This window comes from Leptonychotes weddellii, chromosome 3, assembly GCF_054177405.1.
Source record: "Leptonychotes weddellii isolate Sample4059 chromosome 3, ASM5417740v2, whole genome shotgun sequence".
Lineage (NCBI taxonomy): Eukaryota > Metazoa > Chordata > Mammalia > Carnivora > Phocidae > Leptonychotes > Leptonychotes weddellii.
The window spans coordinates 44,494,826-44,513,151 of record NC_138371.1 but is presented as its reverse complement, the minus strand read 5'-3'; the positions used below and the strand labels follow the sequence as shown (position 1 = coordinate 44,513,151).

At 36.7% G+C, this 18,326-nt stretch overlaps 1 protein-coding gene across 1 annotated transcript in view; it reads left to right on the top strand.

The window, feature by feature from the left end:
• The window catches only part of ZNF804A (zinc finger protein 804A), a 266,901-nt gene extending 249,674 nt beyond the window's left edge, over positions 1-17,227 (top strand). The window contains exons 3-4 of the mRNA XM_006726976.2: positions 10,322-10,452; positions 12,709-17,227. Coding sequence (XP_006727039.2) covers positions 10,322-10,452; positions 12,709-15,955 — 3,378 coding nt within the window. The 3' untranslated portion in view covers positions 15,956-17,227. The remainder of the gene's footprint in view (positions 1-10,321; positions 10,453-12,708) is intronic.
• Positions 17,228-18,326: the final 1,099 nt, after the last annotated feature.

Here is an 18,326-nt window from a genome sequence, read left to right as displayed (position 1 = left end):
CATATGACCTCACTGACATGAGAAATTCTTAATCTCAGGAAACAAACTGAGGGTTGCTGGAGTGGTGGGGGGTGGGAAGGATGGGGTGGCTAGGTGATAAGACATTGGGGAGAGTATGTGCTATGGTGAGCGCTGTGAATTGTGTAAGACTGTTGAATCACAGACCTGTACCCCTGAAACAAATAATACATTATATGTTAAAAAAAAAAAAAAGATAGTAGGAAGGGTAAAATGAAGGGGGGAAAATTGGAGGGGGAGACGAACCATGAGGGACTATGGACTCTGAGAAACAAACTGAGGGTTCTAGAGGGGAGGGGGCTGGGGAGATGGGTTAGCCTGGTGATGGGTATTAAAGAGGACATGTACTGAATGGGGCACTGGGTGTTATACGCAAACAATGAATCATGGAACACTACATCAAAAACTAATGATGTAATGTATGGTGATTAACATAACATAATAAAAAAAATCAGAAAAAAAAATGTTACCAAAACCTTAAAGGTAAACAAAACAAAACAAAACAAAACAAAACTAATGATGTAATGTATGGTGATTAACATAACATAATAAAAAAAAAGAAAAAAAATACAGGCCATCATATCATAACAGGTGTTTTCTCTCCAGCTGGGATCTTCACATTCCCACAGCAGTTCTGGAGCTCTGTCCTTTGGCATTCCGTTACAATTTAGTTGCCAAGAGAGGGGATCAATTGGGTAGATATGTGAGCCATATCTCACATATAGGAACTATTCTCTCTTGCTAAAGGTTCCCGTGGGTATAACTTGTATGGCTCCGAGAAGAGACAAATCTAGTTTTCACTCAGGGAGGTCACCAGTGACAGCTTTTTACCAAGTGTTAATAAATCCTTCACATTCTTCTCAGCCCAAACACAATTTTCCAAACAAGTTATCTTCAGTCATAAGCAAAACTGCCTAATAACACAACTGATATTCTGCCTTTATTACATGTCTAAGAAACATAGCCATAAATTTATTTCAAAGTAAATTCCTCCATAGAGTAGAAAATGTTTGTTGACCCTTCACTCATAATTTCTTCATTATATGTGAAGTGATAAGTCACTTACAATTACATATATAAACATTTTTGAGAGAGAAAGAAAGAGTAAAAGATGTATCTATATCTCTGTAGTATAATATTGTATTTCCCACGGATTTTGACTATTGTCCCTATATATTATTTTCCACTATATTTATACCAAAGAGATGATAAAAATATTAATCCACAAATAATTTCATATTTTTAAAAATTCTGTACATAAAAATTCACGAGTTTGATTTTGTCTTTTTGGGGGGTTATATTGATTTACTTGTGCATGTTGAGAGAGCTTAGAAATATTTGGAACAATTCAGTTATTTATTAGACCATAGATATGAGTATATGATGAGAGGATCCACATAATGGCAATTTTTATTTCAGTTTTTAAATATATCTAATTTTAATATTTCAAATTTAAATTTAAAAATCTCTTCTCAAAGTAAAAGTAAAACATACTACTAAGAAAAAAAAAAGGAAAAATAACATATAGTGGAAAATAAAAGTACAGTTCTTCTGATTTTATTCTACAAAGAGAAATATCAATATGTTGCATATTTTCTGGAATTTTTACTCTACAGGTACAGATACATTTGATTATATTATAAATTATTAGCATGCTATTTTTAAAAAGAGCATAATACAACAATATTCCTAATATTTTACAATTCTTCTTGGTAATAGCGGCATGATATTTCCTTTTAAAATCAAACCATAATTTTTTACTATTGTTCAATTTCAGGTCCCTCAAGTTGTTTATGTATTTTTAAATATAAGTGTCAACATTTTTATACCAGAGTTTCCATTGCTTCCCTTGTACTACCAAAGATCGTATTGAGATTTTTGTTAGTAAATTTTCAAAGCTTCCTATTATATGAGGAAATTAATCACTGCCATCCTGTGCCAATTCAATTTGACAAGCATTCATGAGCACTTACAATGCACGAGACTCTTCTGATCCAGCACTTAAGAAAATGAACTGAATGGTTGGAAAATCAGTTTTAGACAGAACACATACAGATTACAATGACTTTTATATTAGAACTAGAATGAGTTTTTGTCCACAAAGAGAAACTTGAGTTAATGGAATCTAAAGAATGAGAGGCCTTGGGGAAAGATATTGTTCAGATCTGATATGCCATTAAGAGATTAGATGCTTTTAATGCTGCCATGAGAAATGTCCAAATGATACACATTCATGATAGTAATGGGAAAAGAAATTTTAAAAAGAGTTTTCCACAGGTTCACTCAGCATAATGCCATTGATTAAATAATGACTAGAAGGAAATTACACAGTGAAGTGTGATACCATTCACTTGAATATCTTAACCTTCTCTGAAGAAATTTATTTGCTAATATTCTAATAGTACCCACTGCATAGTGTCTTCCAAGAGAGCCAAATTGATTCAGGAAATAGAGATGGTGATTGAGTTGTAATTCTTTGAGGGTATCACTTCTATGTAAGATAGTAATCCTACTTAGTTTTTCAAAAGCCATTGAAAATAGTTCTTGGTAGAAACAACTCTTGGGAATTCAAAAGAAATTTTTAACTTGTGGAAACACTCATAGTGGGTGATATATTAACTTACTAAGAAATCCAAAACTAGGAACAGCAGTATTGGAACAATTCAGAGCAGTAATGGATTTACTTGTAGAAGGGAAACCACCTAACAAGGTAATTCTTATTATTCTAACTATATCAATTATTTGCTATCATCTAAATCCAGCATAAATGATGGCATTGAAAACATTGATCTTAGAGTGTAAAAACTGGAAAGAACTTTAGATATCATCAGCATCTTCATCTGTAGAGGCAAAGGTCTAAGAATATGAAGTGAATTATCCAGTCACACACTGAGTATATAAGTTAAGATTATATTCAGCTGCAGGTAAGAGAAAACTCAAATAAGTTGGATTTTTTTTTTTTTATCCAAAACTACATAAGTAATCAGTCCTGGTAATTCAACGATGCTGTTAGGGAACAGGAATCTTTTTATTTTTTTGCTCTGCTGTCTTTAGCATCTAGACCTTCTCTGCCAAGCTGATAGCCTCACAACTGAAAGATGGCTGCTGCCCATCTTAGACTCACAATTACACATGAGCAGGAAGCAAATGACAGGGTTTAAAAAAAAACAAAAAACCAGAAAGGGAACTTTTCTTCTAATGAGACTTTCCTTTTTAATTTTTTTTTTTTTTCAGGGACGTCCTCCTCAGAGATATTTACTTACAATTCATCAGTTAGTGAGGGATGTATCACTTTGCCACTCTTATTTACAAAGGAGGTTGGGCTTTTAACTATTTTAATTGAGTACTTTTCTTAGCCCCCAAATTGGAGTTCTGTTAATAATGAGAAGTAGAAGGTTATAATTGATAAAGTGAAGGCAATTTGCAAGGTTTACCACAGACTATCCATTCTCTGGTGAAAAACTGTATTAATCCGGGTTCTCCAGAGAAACAGAACTTCGTGTGCATTTACTTTTCATATGTGGATGGAGAGACAGATGATAGATAGATGACAAGGAGAGATTTTAAAGAATTTGCTCACACAATTGTGGGCCTGACAAGTCCAAAGTTGGCAGGGCAGACCACCAGCCTGGAAAATCAGGAAAGAGTTGATGTTACAGTCTCAAGTCCAAAGGCTGTCTGGAGGTATTCTTTCATCTCCAGGGACTTTAGTCTTAGCTTCTAAGGACTTCCACTGATTGAATGAATTATGGAAGGTAATCTTCTTTCCTAGGGTTTAATGAGTAAATCTGGTTACTCATCTGATTTAAAGGTTAATCTTATTCAAAAAGTTCTTTCACAGTGACATCAGGACATTTGACCAAATACTTGGCTTTGACCAAATATTGACCAAATATTATGGCCTAGCCAGGTTGACACATACAGTTAACCATCACAAGTCCACTCCTTGTCAACTTCTCACCCATAGGCACACTTTAAACTATAGTGAATCTCCACATAAAGGTAATGACAGGTCATATGCTTCATAACATGATACAACTATGCTGCCTACAACCAAAAACACATTCACTCCTCAGAAGAGGATGCAAAGTGGTTGGGTGGTGTTCACTCTTCTCCTTGATACCCTGGAACTTTAATACTACGATGTAAAGTTAATATTTAAATACTATGATGTAAATTTGATACATCTTATGTTATAGAATAAGAGGATAAAGGAAGGAAGAAAATAAAGGTTATATATATTCATAATATATATATTCATATCCATAATAAAATGTGGAAGAAATGCCCATGACAATTATAGTCCTCATTTGTGTAGCTAGTCACATGGTTGTTGTTGGTATTTATATCTGCCTTCTTCCACCACCTACTCCCTTTGCCGTCAGCAAGAACATCAGCTGGTTGCAGTTCTTTCTCTTGTGAAGTGACCCAAACTTTCATTCCTAAAGGGTGTGGGCTATTAATAATCCTGCCTGAATTGGGTTGTTGCAGCTTTCCATTGACTCTAATCATAGGACATGACAATTCTAGGAGACATCAAAAAGGGTTGCCTGTATTCCAGACATAATTTTCCTTACTTTCATTGTGGAGCAGCAGTCCATTTCCCCTTGATGACCAGGACATATCATCTCATCCAGCCCATCAACTTCCTTCTTTGCCTGTTGATTCAGCAGCTTAAAGAGTCCAAAGTGGCAACGTAGTAGATTGAACTTCCAGTTCAGTGGAATCATTGATGTGTCTCCTGGTGGAATTATGCCTCCATTTGGAACTAAGACTTCTAGGCCAGCAGAACATAAGGTTGTGTGTACAGGAAGCAAAACATTTGCTAGTAGGTTACTCGGGATAATATTGAGTGGTGCCATCCCTATGGGTACCCCTTGAGTTTTAACCTTTCAATCTGGTTATGGGAGAAATAGCACCATATGTTGGACACTGATTGAGAGCATATATTACCTCCTAGATGATGGTGCTCCAGCCCTGCAAGGTATTGCCACTCAGCTAGAGCTGTGACTGAGTCTTCAAAAGGCCATTCCACCATTCTATCAAACCAGCTACTTCAGGACGGTGGGGAACACAATAAAACCAGTGAATTATATGAACATAGGCCCACTGTCACACTTTATTTGCTGTTAGGTGAATTCCTTGATCAAAAACAAGGCTGGGTGGAATACTGTGATGATAAATAAGGCATTCTGTTAGTCCATGGACTATAGTTTTGGCAGAAGCATTACATGGAATGTACAGGTCCATATCTAGAGGAAGTATGTACTCTAGGAAGAACAAAACACTCATTTTCAAAAGGAAGCTGTCCCAATTTAATCAACCTGCCACCAGGGAACTGGCTGATCACCCCTGGGAATGGTGCCATATTGAGGGCTCCCTGTTTTTTATTTGTTTTGTTTCCACTTTTTGTTTATCTTTAAAAAATTTTAATTGAAGTTGGCATTCAATATTATATTAGTTTCAGGTATACAACATAATGATTCGACATTATAAAATGATCACCATGATAAGTCTAGTTACCATCTGTCACCAAAGTTATTACAATATTGTTGACAATATTCCCTCTGCTGGCCTTATACCTTCGTGACTTAATTTATTTTGTAACTGGAAGTTTGTACCTTTTAATCTCCTTTACCTATGTTACCCATTATCTCATCCACCTCCCCTCTGGTAACAACCAGTTTGTGCTCTGTGTTTACGAGTATGTTTCTGTTTTGTTTTCTTTTTTCATTTGTTTTGGCTAGGTACTGACTTCTGTTGCTGGCAGATTGGGCACTCAGCAGTAGCTATAGCCAGTCATCCTTGATGAGTGGAAGTCCATGTTGCTGAGCCCATGTATAACCACCATCCCTGCCCCCATGGTCACTTTGTTCATGAGCTCATTGGGCAGTGACAGGGGAGGCTGAGGAAAGAGGCTGTCTGGTATCCACAGAACAGGTTATCCTATCTACATTAATATAAAAATCCTCTTCTCCTGAGGTGACCCTTTGTGGAGCATTCACACAGGACACAAATATCTTCAAGTTTTCAGACCATTCAGAAGGATCCAGCCACATACCTCTTCCCCAGACCTCCTTGTCACTAACTTTCCAATTATGTTCCTTCCAGGTTTCTCACCATCCAGCCAACCCATGGGCCACAGCCCATGAATCAGTATATCTCTTCTGGCCATTTCTCCTCCCAAGCAAAATGAACAACAGTTCACTGATCCAAAGTCTGTCCACTGGGAGGATTTCCTTTCATCACTGTCCTTGAGGAATGTCCCAGAAAAAGGCTGGAGTGCTGCACTGTCCACTTCTGGGTGGTGCCTGCATATAGTGCAGAACCATCTGGAAACTAGACCTGAGTTTTCTCCTCCTCTATCATCTGTCACTTGCCTAGTGTTGTGGTTCAGATCATTCTTTTCCCTGCCCCTTATAAACTTGCAGCTAAGGAACATCAGTGCTAACATGCAGCTAAGAGCAGTAATCAAAACAAAATAATCTGCAATTCACTACTCCTTTTACTCTGACTGTTCTGTGTGAGTAGAGCATAGTTTTTACTCAAATATCACTTTGTCAATGAGGAGACACAATTTCTATGGGGGACACACCCTGAGTCGACCCCCAGTTAGTCTTCCATTGTAAGAAATGTGGATAGAAACTGTGGTTTGCTTCTAACTGATAAAATAGGAAAAAAGCAATGGGCTATCACTCCATTAATTAGGTTGCTTATTTATATAGATTGTGTTATATAAGACTCAGTCTCAGCAGAATGGAGACTCTTCCTTGCTGATGGTGAAGAAACTGCCATGTTGTAAGATGACTTCTAAGTGGGTCATGGGGCAAGAAACTGCTGTCAGCTCCAATTGCTGAGAGTGGCTCTGGCTATCAGGTGGTCAGGAGCCAGGGCTCTCAGTCCTACCACCACAAGGAAATGAATTCTACCAATGACTTCCGGGAGCTTGGGAGATGATTTTTTCCAAGCCTGCAGATGAGAATGCAGCCTGGCCAACACCTTGATTGAGCAAAGTATAAGCCTACTGACCTATAGAAGCCGTGAGATAATAAATCTGCTGTTTTAAGCTATTAAGTTTACGGTCATTGTTAAACAGAAACAGAAAAGTCACCTAATGGAAACCCTTCCCTAATCACTGTATTTGAAGTTGGTATCCCTCTCCTTGCTGCATGCACTCTGTTTAACTTTTTCTTCCACCAAAATTTTCACTATCTCCCAAAGTATACAACTAACTAATTTATATATGTCTTAATGTCTGTCTTTCTCAACTCTCATGAACATTTCAAGAAACAAACAGGCTTTTTCTCTTCCGTGTCACAGATGTATCAACCATGCTTAGAATAACAGCTGACACACAATGTACACTCAATTAATACTTGCTGAGAGATAAATGGATATATGCATCGCAGCCAAGTCAGCCCAACCTAAAAGCACAGATTGAAAACCATAGAGCAGAGTAGCTTGGTGCTTCTTGACAACCTCTACAAGACTAAAGCAACATATACATTCTAAATATACACAGTTCTCTAAATGCACATCTAGAGTCTTATTCCAGCCATGTCAATCACTCACTTATTCACAGAAAACACAACTGGGTACTGGCATTTGGTAATTGATGGACTCTTTGATCTTTAACTACTATGTCAATGGAAACAGGTAATTCAAATCATAATGGTTAATTTGAAACAGTAAATAGTGAAATCCTTGGCATTTCATATACTTCCTTTAGAAAAGCTTTGCTTTTTGTTAGAAACATTATATTTTTAACTTACTATTATATATACATATATATAATAGAAATTAATTTATATCCTAAAGAATTTATTAAAAATAGTCAAGTCTAACTTTCTTGTCTGTCATCTGTCATCTCCCAAAGGATCTTATAGGAAATAAATTGTCTCAATTTGTTAAAATATCATTATTTATAAATAACAGTTAAAAATTTTTTGAACAATTTTACATTGGTATTTCAACTTTTTTTTTGCTTTATTTCATTTGGCACTTTGAGTCTTTTAAGTGTTTATTTTAGAGAATCTAGCTTCTATTTTCTTTCAAATTCTGTTAACATCCTCCTCCTAGGGCAAAACCCTCTCTTGATTGAATGCCTCTTTCTTACAATGGCAGGTAGTATTTCTTGGTAAAGGTAATATCCTTTAGGCCACTCAATTATGCACATCAAATAAGTCACCAAGTCTGCTTTTTCTCCCTACTGCAACTGCCTTATAAAAGGTTCTTAGTGTTTCTTACCTAGACCACTGTAGTATCCTACTTATGCATCTCCTTGTCTTCAATCTTGTTCCAAGGCAAAATTTCATGCATACTGATCCCAAATGATTCTTGATAAAATGAAAATCCCATTGTAGCATTGCATTGTTTAAAATCCTTCAGTGTTTCCTCCAGGCACATTTCATAATGTGATAGGTTTGGTTTGGTTAGACCCTGTAATTCACCAGTTCTCATCACCTCTACACATACAATCTGTTTTAACCATACTGCATTTTTTTTTTTTTTTAGAATACGCATGCTCCTATTTCTACATTTACACAAAATTTCCCTGAAATAATCTCTCACCTCCAACATCCAACCCTTCTTCTTCATGTTTTTTTATATCCTTGAAGATTCAAATCAGATGTCACTTTTCACAGGTAACCTTCTTGGGATTTTTTGGGCACACCTCTTCTGTCCTTACATTGCACAATAAAAATACCTCAATCAATGATTGCTATTATCTCTTCCTGTGTGTGTTCTCTTATTTCTGCAAAATGCATATACACAAACACTCACATACACTTACTCACATACTCACAGACACACAGACACAAGCCATATAAAGGTAAAGACATTTTGTTTACTCTTTTTTTAAAAATCCCAGCCATTTTAACAGAGTGACTGTCACTAGTGCTCAATAACTCTCTGTTGAATAAGGCCTGATATGACTTCAAAGTTTTAGGAAATAGAGGTGACCAAGATTATGAATACCTAAAATTTAGAGCTAAAACTTTCTTGCCCTATTATACTCTAAATCTAGATTTTTTTATGATCATATTCTATATTATTTTAAAATAATTATTCTTTATTCTGGAATAATTTATATATATGTATATATAAAAACCTTATATAAATCCCATCAGTTAAAATATTAGACATTATTTGAAGCTTAAGCTATGGTCCTATGTAGGTGAAATTAAGTAGATATAGTTCAGGATCACCAGGCGTCTGACATTATTTCCTCAGTATGACCAACTGTTTTTGAGGTGAGAAATTTACTAATTTGGAGGGTCTAAGTGATTCACATATAAATCAACAGCTATTTATTGAACAAGTATTTTATATACCAGGCATTGTTATAACCTCCTGGCATACACCAGTGTATATGCATGAGTCATTTATTAAGACTTTATTCAATCACTTCATAAAAATGTGATCAGTGTATGCTTTATTCTCTTAAGAGTCCTACTCGAAGACTCTGACATATCACAAATGCATAACACCATGAGCCTTCATGAGAAAAAAATAGTACTTTAATTATTTTTAACATACTCTCTCTGTAGAAGACTATACTGAAAATATTTGGGACATGGGACCACTTTGGTTTCTCTTTAAGCATGCCACATACATGGCTATTTATCAATTCTATTCAAGTTGACATTCTCTTTTTCTGGCCAAAACTTTTTCAACCCCAAAAATGAGCTCCTTTAATACAGATGAAAAATATGCCCAATGTAAAAAGAATTTCTAAAAAGCACTATCACTTTTCTTCCCAGATCTTGAATTATTTGGGGAATGTGCCTGATATTTGAGGGGAGGGATTGTTCTAAATCACATTAATAGAGGTTATTTGCCTTATGGATTAACATAAAACATTTACTCTTCTTAGAAAATATGAAAAGACCCACATACCTTTCTAATATACAGTGCCTCAAAATGATGAAATTTATTATATATAACTGAAATATACAAGCTAATTAAATTTGTTTGAAAATTAGGGGTTTATAAGACTCCAACAGTTTGATGTGAATTAACCACAGAATCTTGGCAGAAGAATCAGTAAGCAGAGATGAAAGTTTTCAATTTCAATTTAGCTAAGGCTTAGCTATATCCTTAATATAATGTAATAACATACCTTGGCATTTTCACAAGTCAAAGATAGAAAAAATATTTTTACTAGAAGTGAACTGTCACAAATGTATTTTCCTTAGATGAGGTCAAAGGGAATGTACTGGAAAATTCCCACAATAATAATAGTAACTTTAACATTGCCATAGAGCCAAATACTATTAATCATTTCCATATTTCTTAATAGAGGCTCAAAGAACTGAAACAAAGGGAATTTGCTCGAAATGTAGCATCTAAATCCAGGAAAGATGAAAGAAAACAGGAAAAGGCACTCCAACGCCTGCACAAGCTGGCTGAGCTAAGAAAGGAAACTGTGTGGTGAGTGTGCAATGAAATCTTAAGTTTTCTTAAAACATAATGACCAAAAAAAAAAAAAAAGACATAGAAATAAAGGGCACAATTCTATTTATTTCTATACCCAGAATAAGAGACTCACATTTTCATGGCTTTCTGTGGGCTGCAGACAGTAATTTGAATTTGAATTTTATGCAAAGACCTGTTTAATGCACATTTCAATATAAAGCCAATATTCCTATAATTTTACTTTTCAAAAAAAATTAATTTCAGATTACTCTGCTATTTACACTTAGCTGAAAGCCATTCTGTTCCTTAGTGGAAATTCAAAATATTTGATTGAAGAAGAGAACAAAGCACCATCTCATGACCTTTGTTAAAAAAGGAGTTTTGAGAGGAACTATTTTTTAATTGAAAATTTGGAGAACTTTTATTTGAAAGTATCTTTTATAAAAAAAAAATAAAGGTTAGAAAGACCCTATGAACTTCAGAGGCAAGTCAAAATTAATTTCACTGTGAATAAACAGTAACAACTATTAGAAGTTCAAAGATCTTACACTTTGACCTGCTTCTAACAGTGAACAGTTATAGTGTTACAATTCAGAATTTATAATTCAGGCCAGGAAACTGTTTGAAAAAGAAGACAATTTTTTAGAGTGTTCTCTCCACTTACCCCAAAATAAATAGGCCTCTTTTATTATTGTTTAAAATGAAACTATTTAATAGCAAATCTATTTTATACTGGATATAGTGGTAGGGAATATACTGCTAAATCATAACATTCTTTGGGATGTCAAGTTTGGAAAAATCAAGATAAAATTTAAATGTATTTTGAATCCTCTAGGGAACTGCTGAAAACAAACACAACTGCTCTTCAATCATACCAACCAGATATTTTTACTCTCTGTGGTAAAAAGTGAAAAATTATACAAGTGCAAGTTAATGTTATAGGGAATCATAGGGCCTGTGCAATTTAATGTCCGAAAGTAGCATTTCCAAATGTAAATTCTAACACATTGAGAAAACTAGAGTTATTAATAAGATATGCACAAGAAGCAAAACTGGGGCGCCTGGGTGACTCAGTCAGTTAAGCATCTGCCTTCAGCTCAGGTCATGGATCCCAGGGTCCCGGGATGAACCCCACATTGGGCTCCCTGTTCAGCGGGGAGCCTGCTTCTCCCTCTCCCTCTGCTGCTTCCCCTGCTTGTGCTCTTTCTCTCAAATAGATAAATAAAATCTTTAAAAAAAAGAAAAAAGAAGCAAAACTTCTTATCTAAATTACTTTCTTCAATAACAGTACATATTTCACGGTATGCAATTTTCCCATTAATTTGGGGCCTCTAAAGATGTGCAAAATAAGAAGCAGTATTGTTTCTTAATATCGAGTACGGCAGTGAAATGGCCCATTGTGTTACAGATTAGATAAAGAAAATATTCAACTAAAAAATTAGGGGGCATTTATAACTTCTAAGAAACTAAATTTAATAGAATGGAAAATTCTGCACAGCATGATTCTGTTCCGGTAAAGATGACATTTAGGTAGCTCCTTGTTTATGTGCCAGAGAGTATAGTTCTTTTTATTAAGAACCCACTATTTATGATGTACTGCAATGCCAAATAAGTAGAAATTACATCTTAAGTAAATACTCTTTTGTCCTATACTTACTGTATATTATGATATTATTTATAACTTCAGGGTAATTTTTAAATGTTAAGAACAGCAAGTCTAAAAAAGTTCTAAAGTTAGTATTATCTCTTACTTAATTTTGCACTGCAACATTCCTCTTCGTCTGGGGCAGACTCTCAGTGAACATTGGCTGAATTGAATTATTGAACTGAATTCCCAGCCCTTCTGAAGTCCTATTTTTTTTAAAACTTTCTCATATTCTCCCCATAGTATTAATGATGTTAAGTATTTGTGAATTTAAATAATTTTATTTTAGCGATTCTACAGTACTCCAAAATACCACTGAAGAAGCCATGAGTCTAAAGAATCTTGGTCAGGAAGAACTGGTTGAGAACACAGGAGTGTCCCTGGCACTGCTGTTGACAGCTATAAAAGTAACTTCAAGAGAGCATGACCAACTTATCCCAAACAATAACCAATAACTAAATGCAGTTGTAGCACTATGGAAGGGAACTATACTATATGAAAGTAATTCTCTTACGAAGACTTTAAAATTTGAAAAAGAAATCTTATAATGACATTTCTAAAATATAAATGTTTGAACATTTTTTCCTCAAAAATGTCCTACCTAATATACACTTTTCTTTTTGTAGTGCTCCTGGAAGTGGCCCCATGTTCAAGTCAACAACTGTTACTGTGAAAGAAAATTGTAATGAAATTTCCCAAAGAGTTGTTGTGGATTCAGTTAATAACCAGGAAGATTTCAAATATACTTTGATTCACAGTGAGGAGAATACTAGAGATGTTACCACTGTTGCAGCAGATCCAGAAAGTGCAAATAATTATACAGCAAAAAATAACCAAATTGGGGATCAAGCCCAAGGAATTCACAGACACAAAATTGGCTTTTCTTTTGCATTTCCAAAGAAAGCATCTGTGAAGCTGGAGTCTTCAGCTGCAGCCTTCTCCGAATACAATGATGATGCCTCTGTGGAAAAAGGATTTAGCAGAAAAAGGAGATTTGTCCCTGGTGCTTGTCATCTTCAACCATCTTCACCAACAGATGTGCTTTTGAGTTCTGAGGAGAAAGCTAACTCTTTCCATCCACCAGAAGGAATGTGCACTGACAAAGAAACTGCTCACACACAAGAGATGAAAAAAGTTTCTAGTGAAAAAGATACATTTTTATTACCTTCATTTTGCCAGTTTCAACTCCCTTTATCTTCTGATGCAGATAATTGCCAAAATTCGGTCCCATTAGCAGATCAAATACCACTGGAAGATGTTATTATTAATGAAGACAAACCTATGAGTGATAACAGTTCTGAATTGTTGGGAAATAAATCCACAGTTCTTGATTTCACTAATGATTGCATATTTTTGCAAGCTACAACAGAGGAAAATGTTAAGGACAGTGATGCATCTACAGTTGAAATTGCAAACAAAAATTATGGCCCTGAGATGTTGGCCCCTTCACATTCTGAAGAGGAAACTATAACCTTACATAAAAAAACAGATTTATCTAAGAGACCACGTGAGCCATTTGTACCCGTACTTAACAAAGATGGATCCACAATCCTTCAGTGGCCATCAGAAATGCTGATTTACACAACTACGCAACCATCAATTTCCTATAGCTGTAATCCTCTCTGTTTTGACTTCAAGGCAGCTAAATTAAACAACCATCTAGATAAAAATAAGCTGCCCTTAAATGATCTTTCTTTTCAGCAGAGGGGAGAAGACATTTGCAAGAGACCAGTTTCAGAATGCAAGAACACCTCTCTTGTAGGACTCGCCGATTATGACACTGGAGGTAGCAGAAATGAATGCACCCAAGTCACTCCTCTTTTGGTTGCCGATACTCCCTCCAATAACTGTAATTCTGGAAAAATTGAGACTGTGGGTCAGAGGAACAGAAATACTTCCTGTAGGATCAGAAGAACAAAAAAATACAATTTTACTAAAAATCAAATGAAACAGGACACTCTAGATGAGAAATATAACAAAATAAGGTTGAAAGATACTCATGAACACTGGTTCCATAAAAGTAGAAGGAAGAAAAAAAGAAAAAAGTTATGTCAGCATCATCATGGGGAGAAAACCAAAGAACCAGAAAATCGCTTCAAAATGGAATCAGAAAATAGTTACACTGATATAACTAGGAAAAATCTGGAAACAATTTCAGAAAAGCGGTGTCTAGCTGCAGAGCAATTACTGGACTCGCATCAGCTACCTGATAAAAGGCCCAAATCGTTGTCCATATGCTTAAGTGAAAATGAAGAAATATGTAAAGCCCAGAACACTGAATATGATAGTAATGATGCTGTCAGTTCTAAAAATCACTGTACAAAGAACTCAGTTGTTTTAAATGAACAATCCAACCCAACAATGCTACATTCTGGGAAACCTAATTTAACTTACTCCAGAACTTACTGTAGTTGGAAAGCTAAACTGGCCAGCTGTGGTCAGGATCACAGATGCCTCGCTCTTCAAAACGACATGAGCTGCCTGGGTCAGAACCCGGCTGTCAAAAGAGGCTATAATTCTCTCATTAACGAATCAGAAAGATCCCATCGAAAACGTAGACAACATTCATGTTCTTACTCTTCAGATGAAAGCTTAAATCGACAGAATTATTTACCAGAGGAATTTCTGAGACCGCCCCGGGCTTCCGCTCCCTGTAAGCCTAAAAGGAAACGGAGGAGAAAAAGAAGCAGATTCCACATCGGACCCGAAGCTTTTGAACTCAAAGACAACACCCATTATCCCAGGAAAGGCAATTCTTCCTCACGTCACCAGGATGAGTTAGTAAGTGAGGACAAAGACGGGGAAATAAAGGCACAGGGAACTGCGACTGCGGAGAGGAACCCCGACCCAGCAGATCAGGCGGAAGACCAGCAGACCTTGCACCTGGGCAGCCCCGTTGCTCCCGAAGCCCGCGGCGAGGCTGAGCGTTCGGTGATGGCGGCCACTTCCGGGGAAGCGGCAGACATTTCCCATGAACACGCCACATCTGGCCACGTAGCCTGTGCCCCAACGGAGGAAGAAACGGACAATGCCTTGCTGGGACGGCAAGAAAGAAGTGAGGATATAAATATTCACGAGAAGCAAATTCCTTTCAAGGTGCCTAATCCTGAGAGGAGCCTGAGGCAGTCACAGCCGAAATCATACCTCTGCCATTACGACCTGGCCGAGGCCCTTCCGCCAGGAAAGGTGAACGAGGCATCGACCGAGTGGCTGCGTTTTAATTCGGGAATCCTTAACACACAACCGCCCTTACCGTTCAAGGAAGCACCCGTCAGTGGTCACACCTTTGTAACGACAGAGCAAATCCTGGCTCCATTAGCTTTACCAGAACAGGCACTACTGATCCCAATAGAAAACCCTGAGAAATTCCGAAACCTGCCCTGTGAGGTCTACCAGCACATCCTGCCGCCCAACACGCTGGCCAACAAGGTCAAATTTACTTTTCCTCCAGCGGCCCTCCCACCGCCCAGCACACCTCTGCAGCCTTTGCCTCTGCCTCAGCCCTTCTGTTCTACCTCCGTAACCACTCTCCACCACGCTGTTCTGCAGCAGCACGCGGCCGCCGCCGCCGCCGCCGCCGCGGCCGCCGCCGCCGCCGCGGGAACCTTCAAAGTGCTTCAGCCCCACCAACAGTTTCTGTCCCAAGCTGCGGCTCTCCCCAGAACACCGTTACCTCGGATCTCAGTAGGGCCGGTCGGACCACGGCTTTGTCCTGGCAGTCAGCCACCTTTTGTTGCTCCTCCTCAGATGCCAATCATCCCAGCTTCAGTTCTTCATCCTAGCCATCTGGCTTTCCCACCTTTACCCCATGCCCTCTTTCCTTCGCTGCTTTCTCCGCACCCTACTGTCATCCCACTGCAGCCCCTCTTCTAGTCAACGCCATACGAGGGAGAGAAAATGTTCCTGTGAAAACTATTGCTATATGCGTAAATGCTCATCTACGTGGATAACGAATTCCCTATTTAAATGGTGGAAATAAACTAGCCTAGATCCGGCCTCACTGATATGAAATCATTTACTGTAAGTGTAATGATGCAAATAAATTCTTAAGTTTCTGATATATAATATTATTAAGGCACTGGATAGTTTGCAAATCAATACAATATATGCTGTATATTAAGATGGTGTCTTAAGAGTATGTATAATGTACATAAAATATATTTATAGTACTGTAATTTATGTTGTAAAGTATGCTCCTTGGTTGTTTTTTTTTTTTAACCTTTGTGTATTTGCACCTATTTAATGTTTAGACAAAGCTGATGGCACTACGTTTTGTACCATGTTCCTTGAAACTGTAAATTCAGTGAAATATATCTCTTGCAATAAATTTTTGTTAAGTATTTAAGTAAATCAAACTTTGTTTTAGTTCGTTTTCACTGTCCTGGGAATGTATAGTAACAGTAGGTTTTGGATTTACATTGTTTCTTCTGTACACTGGCATCTCTGAGACAATAAACCATGGAAATTCTGTTAGAGTAATGTTAGTGTTGGGGGGGGAGATAACTCAAAAATATGCAAAGTACATAGTATTCTTTCAGGAACTGTACAACAGCACTGGTAGACAAGAAATAGCAAATAACCAATATAAATTCTTGCAACATTTCTGTATGTCAAAATTCTCAAATGTATCATGCTTATTTTTAATTGATGCAGGAAATATATGTATATAATAATACTGGCATGGATTAAGGAATGGGTTTAATTAATCACTCTCCATATATAACACCTTGGACAGAACGGCATTAACACAGTCTGTATCTGGATATACTCTCAATTGAGAATCTGGAAGTGGGAAGGAGAGTAAATAAATAGCCCTTCCTTCTGCAAATCTTTCTAGTAGTCATGTTTGTATCATATTTCCAAATCACCCGAGAACAATTAGAAAATTTCCACATCACCCTTCCAGATTCTGCTTTATCTTTAATGACCTCTGCATGATCATTCACTCAAGTGCTTCTACATGTACTAAAGAATATAATTATTCAGTAGAAAACTAGGAACATCACACTCTTCCAGTATGGACGCTTTCCAATATGTATGTACCCCAGTCCATGCCACTTGGTAAGACAAAGTGTATGTGTCTAGTAGAGAGGGTTCACCTGACCATGTGCAAATGATAAAGGATTATGACAACCCGGCAATGAATCTCAGGACGTTAAGTCCTTCCAAAGGGAAAGCAACATTTAAGTGATGCTCTACTGAGGAAATGCTATTTCCTTTGTCTATTGTAGGAATGGGTTACCCTAAATAATACTGAGCATAAATGCATGTTCCCATCACAGAATAATCTATATTAAACTCTATTTTAAATAGAGAAATAAGGGAGAAAAATCTAGGTTGTTTACTTTCTTGATTATTTGCTATAATAATCATTGATTTCAATGTTTTCCTGAAAAACGGTTGCGAGAGACTGCGTATGTCCTTTTTATGATTGACAAATAAGAAGACAAAAATAGTAAGGAAAGCAATTCCATTTCATATGTTCTGAGATAACACATTCCAAAAATGGGAACTAAAATTGGAACAGTTGAATTTTCCCCAAGCAAAATGTTTGAAACTATCTTTGAAGATAAAATAGATGGGAATATCTACTGGGGAATGCTGACCCAGTTTGTTTTTAATCTGTCAGATCAGGATCGTTGCTTCTGCTGTTTAAAATCAAACCAAGTGTTTGACTTTAAAATATGCAGATTTTCTCTCTTCTTTTTGTCATCTTCTGACCATCATCCCAACTTGTTCATCTCTTACCTCTTGTTCTTAGTCTTTAATTCTTTTTTCCTTTGACCTTTTCCTTCTCAATTTCATTGTAGACATCATTTGCGTGTATGTGTGTCTCCCATTTTTCTTTCTCCGTGTTATCATTCCTTTTATTTTTTTCTCCAATTCTATTGCTTTCCTATATTTCTTTTTGTTAAATGATATGGTCAGGCGTGCTTAACTCTTTAGTGTAACAGAATACACTTGCTTACTTATAATCAACTTATTAGCTAGATGACAGAGATTTCTGAAAAGTTCGAGGAGGGAAGTTGTCAGTTAAAACTACTGAAACTCAACTTGACAGATAAATTAATTGGTTCTTATGGATTTCAAAGGCTGGAGAAGAAATGAAGGATAGTTAAGCATATGAAAGCCATTCTGATTATAAATAATTCATCTGAGTATTTGATCTATTTGATCAGAGATTGCTTACACAGTTGGGGCATCTGTTATACATTGAAGACTCAAAATGCATGTATGATGAGAC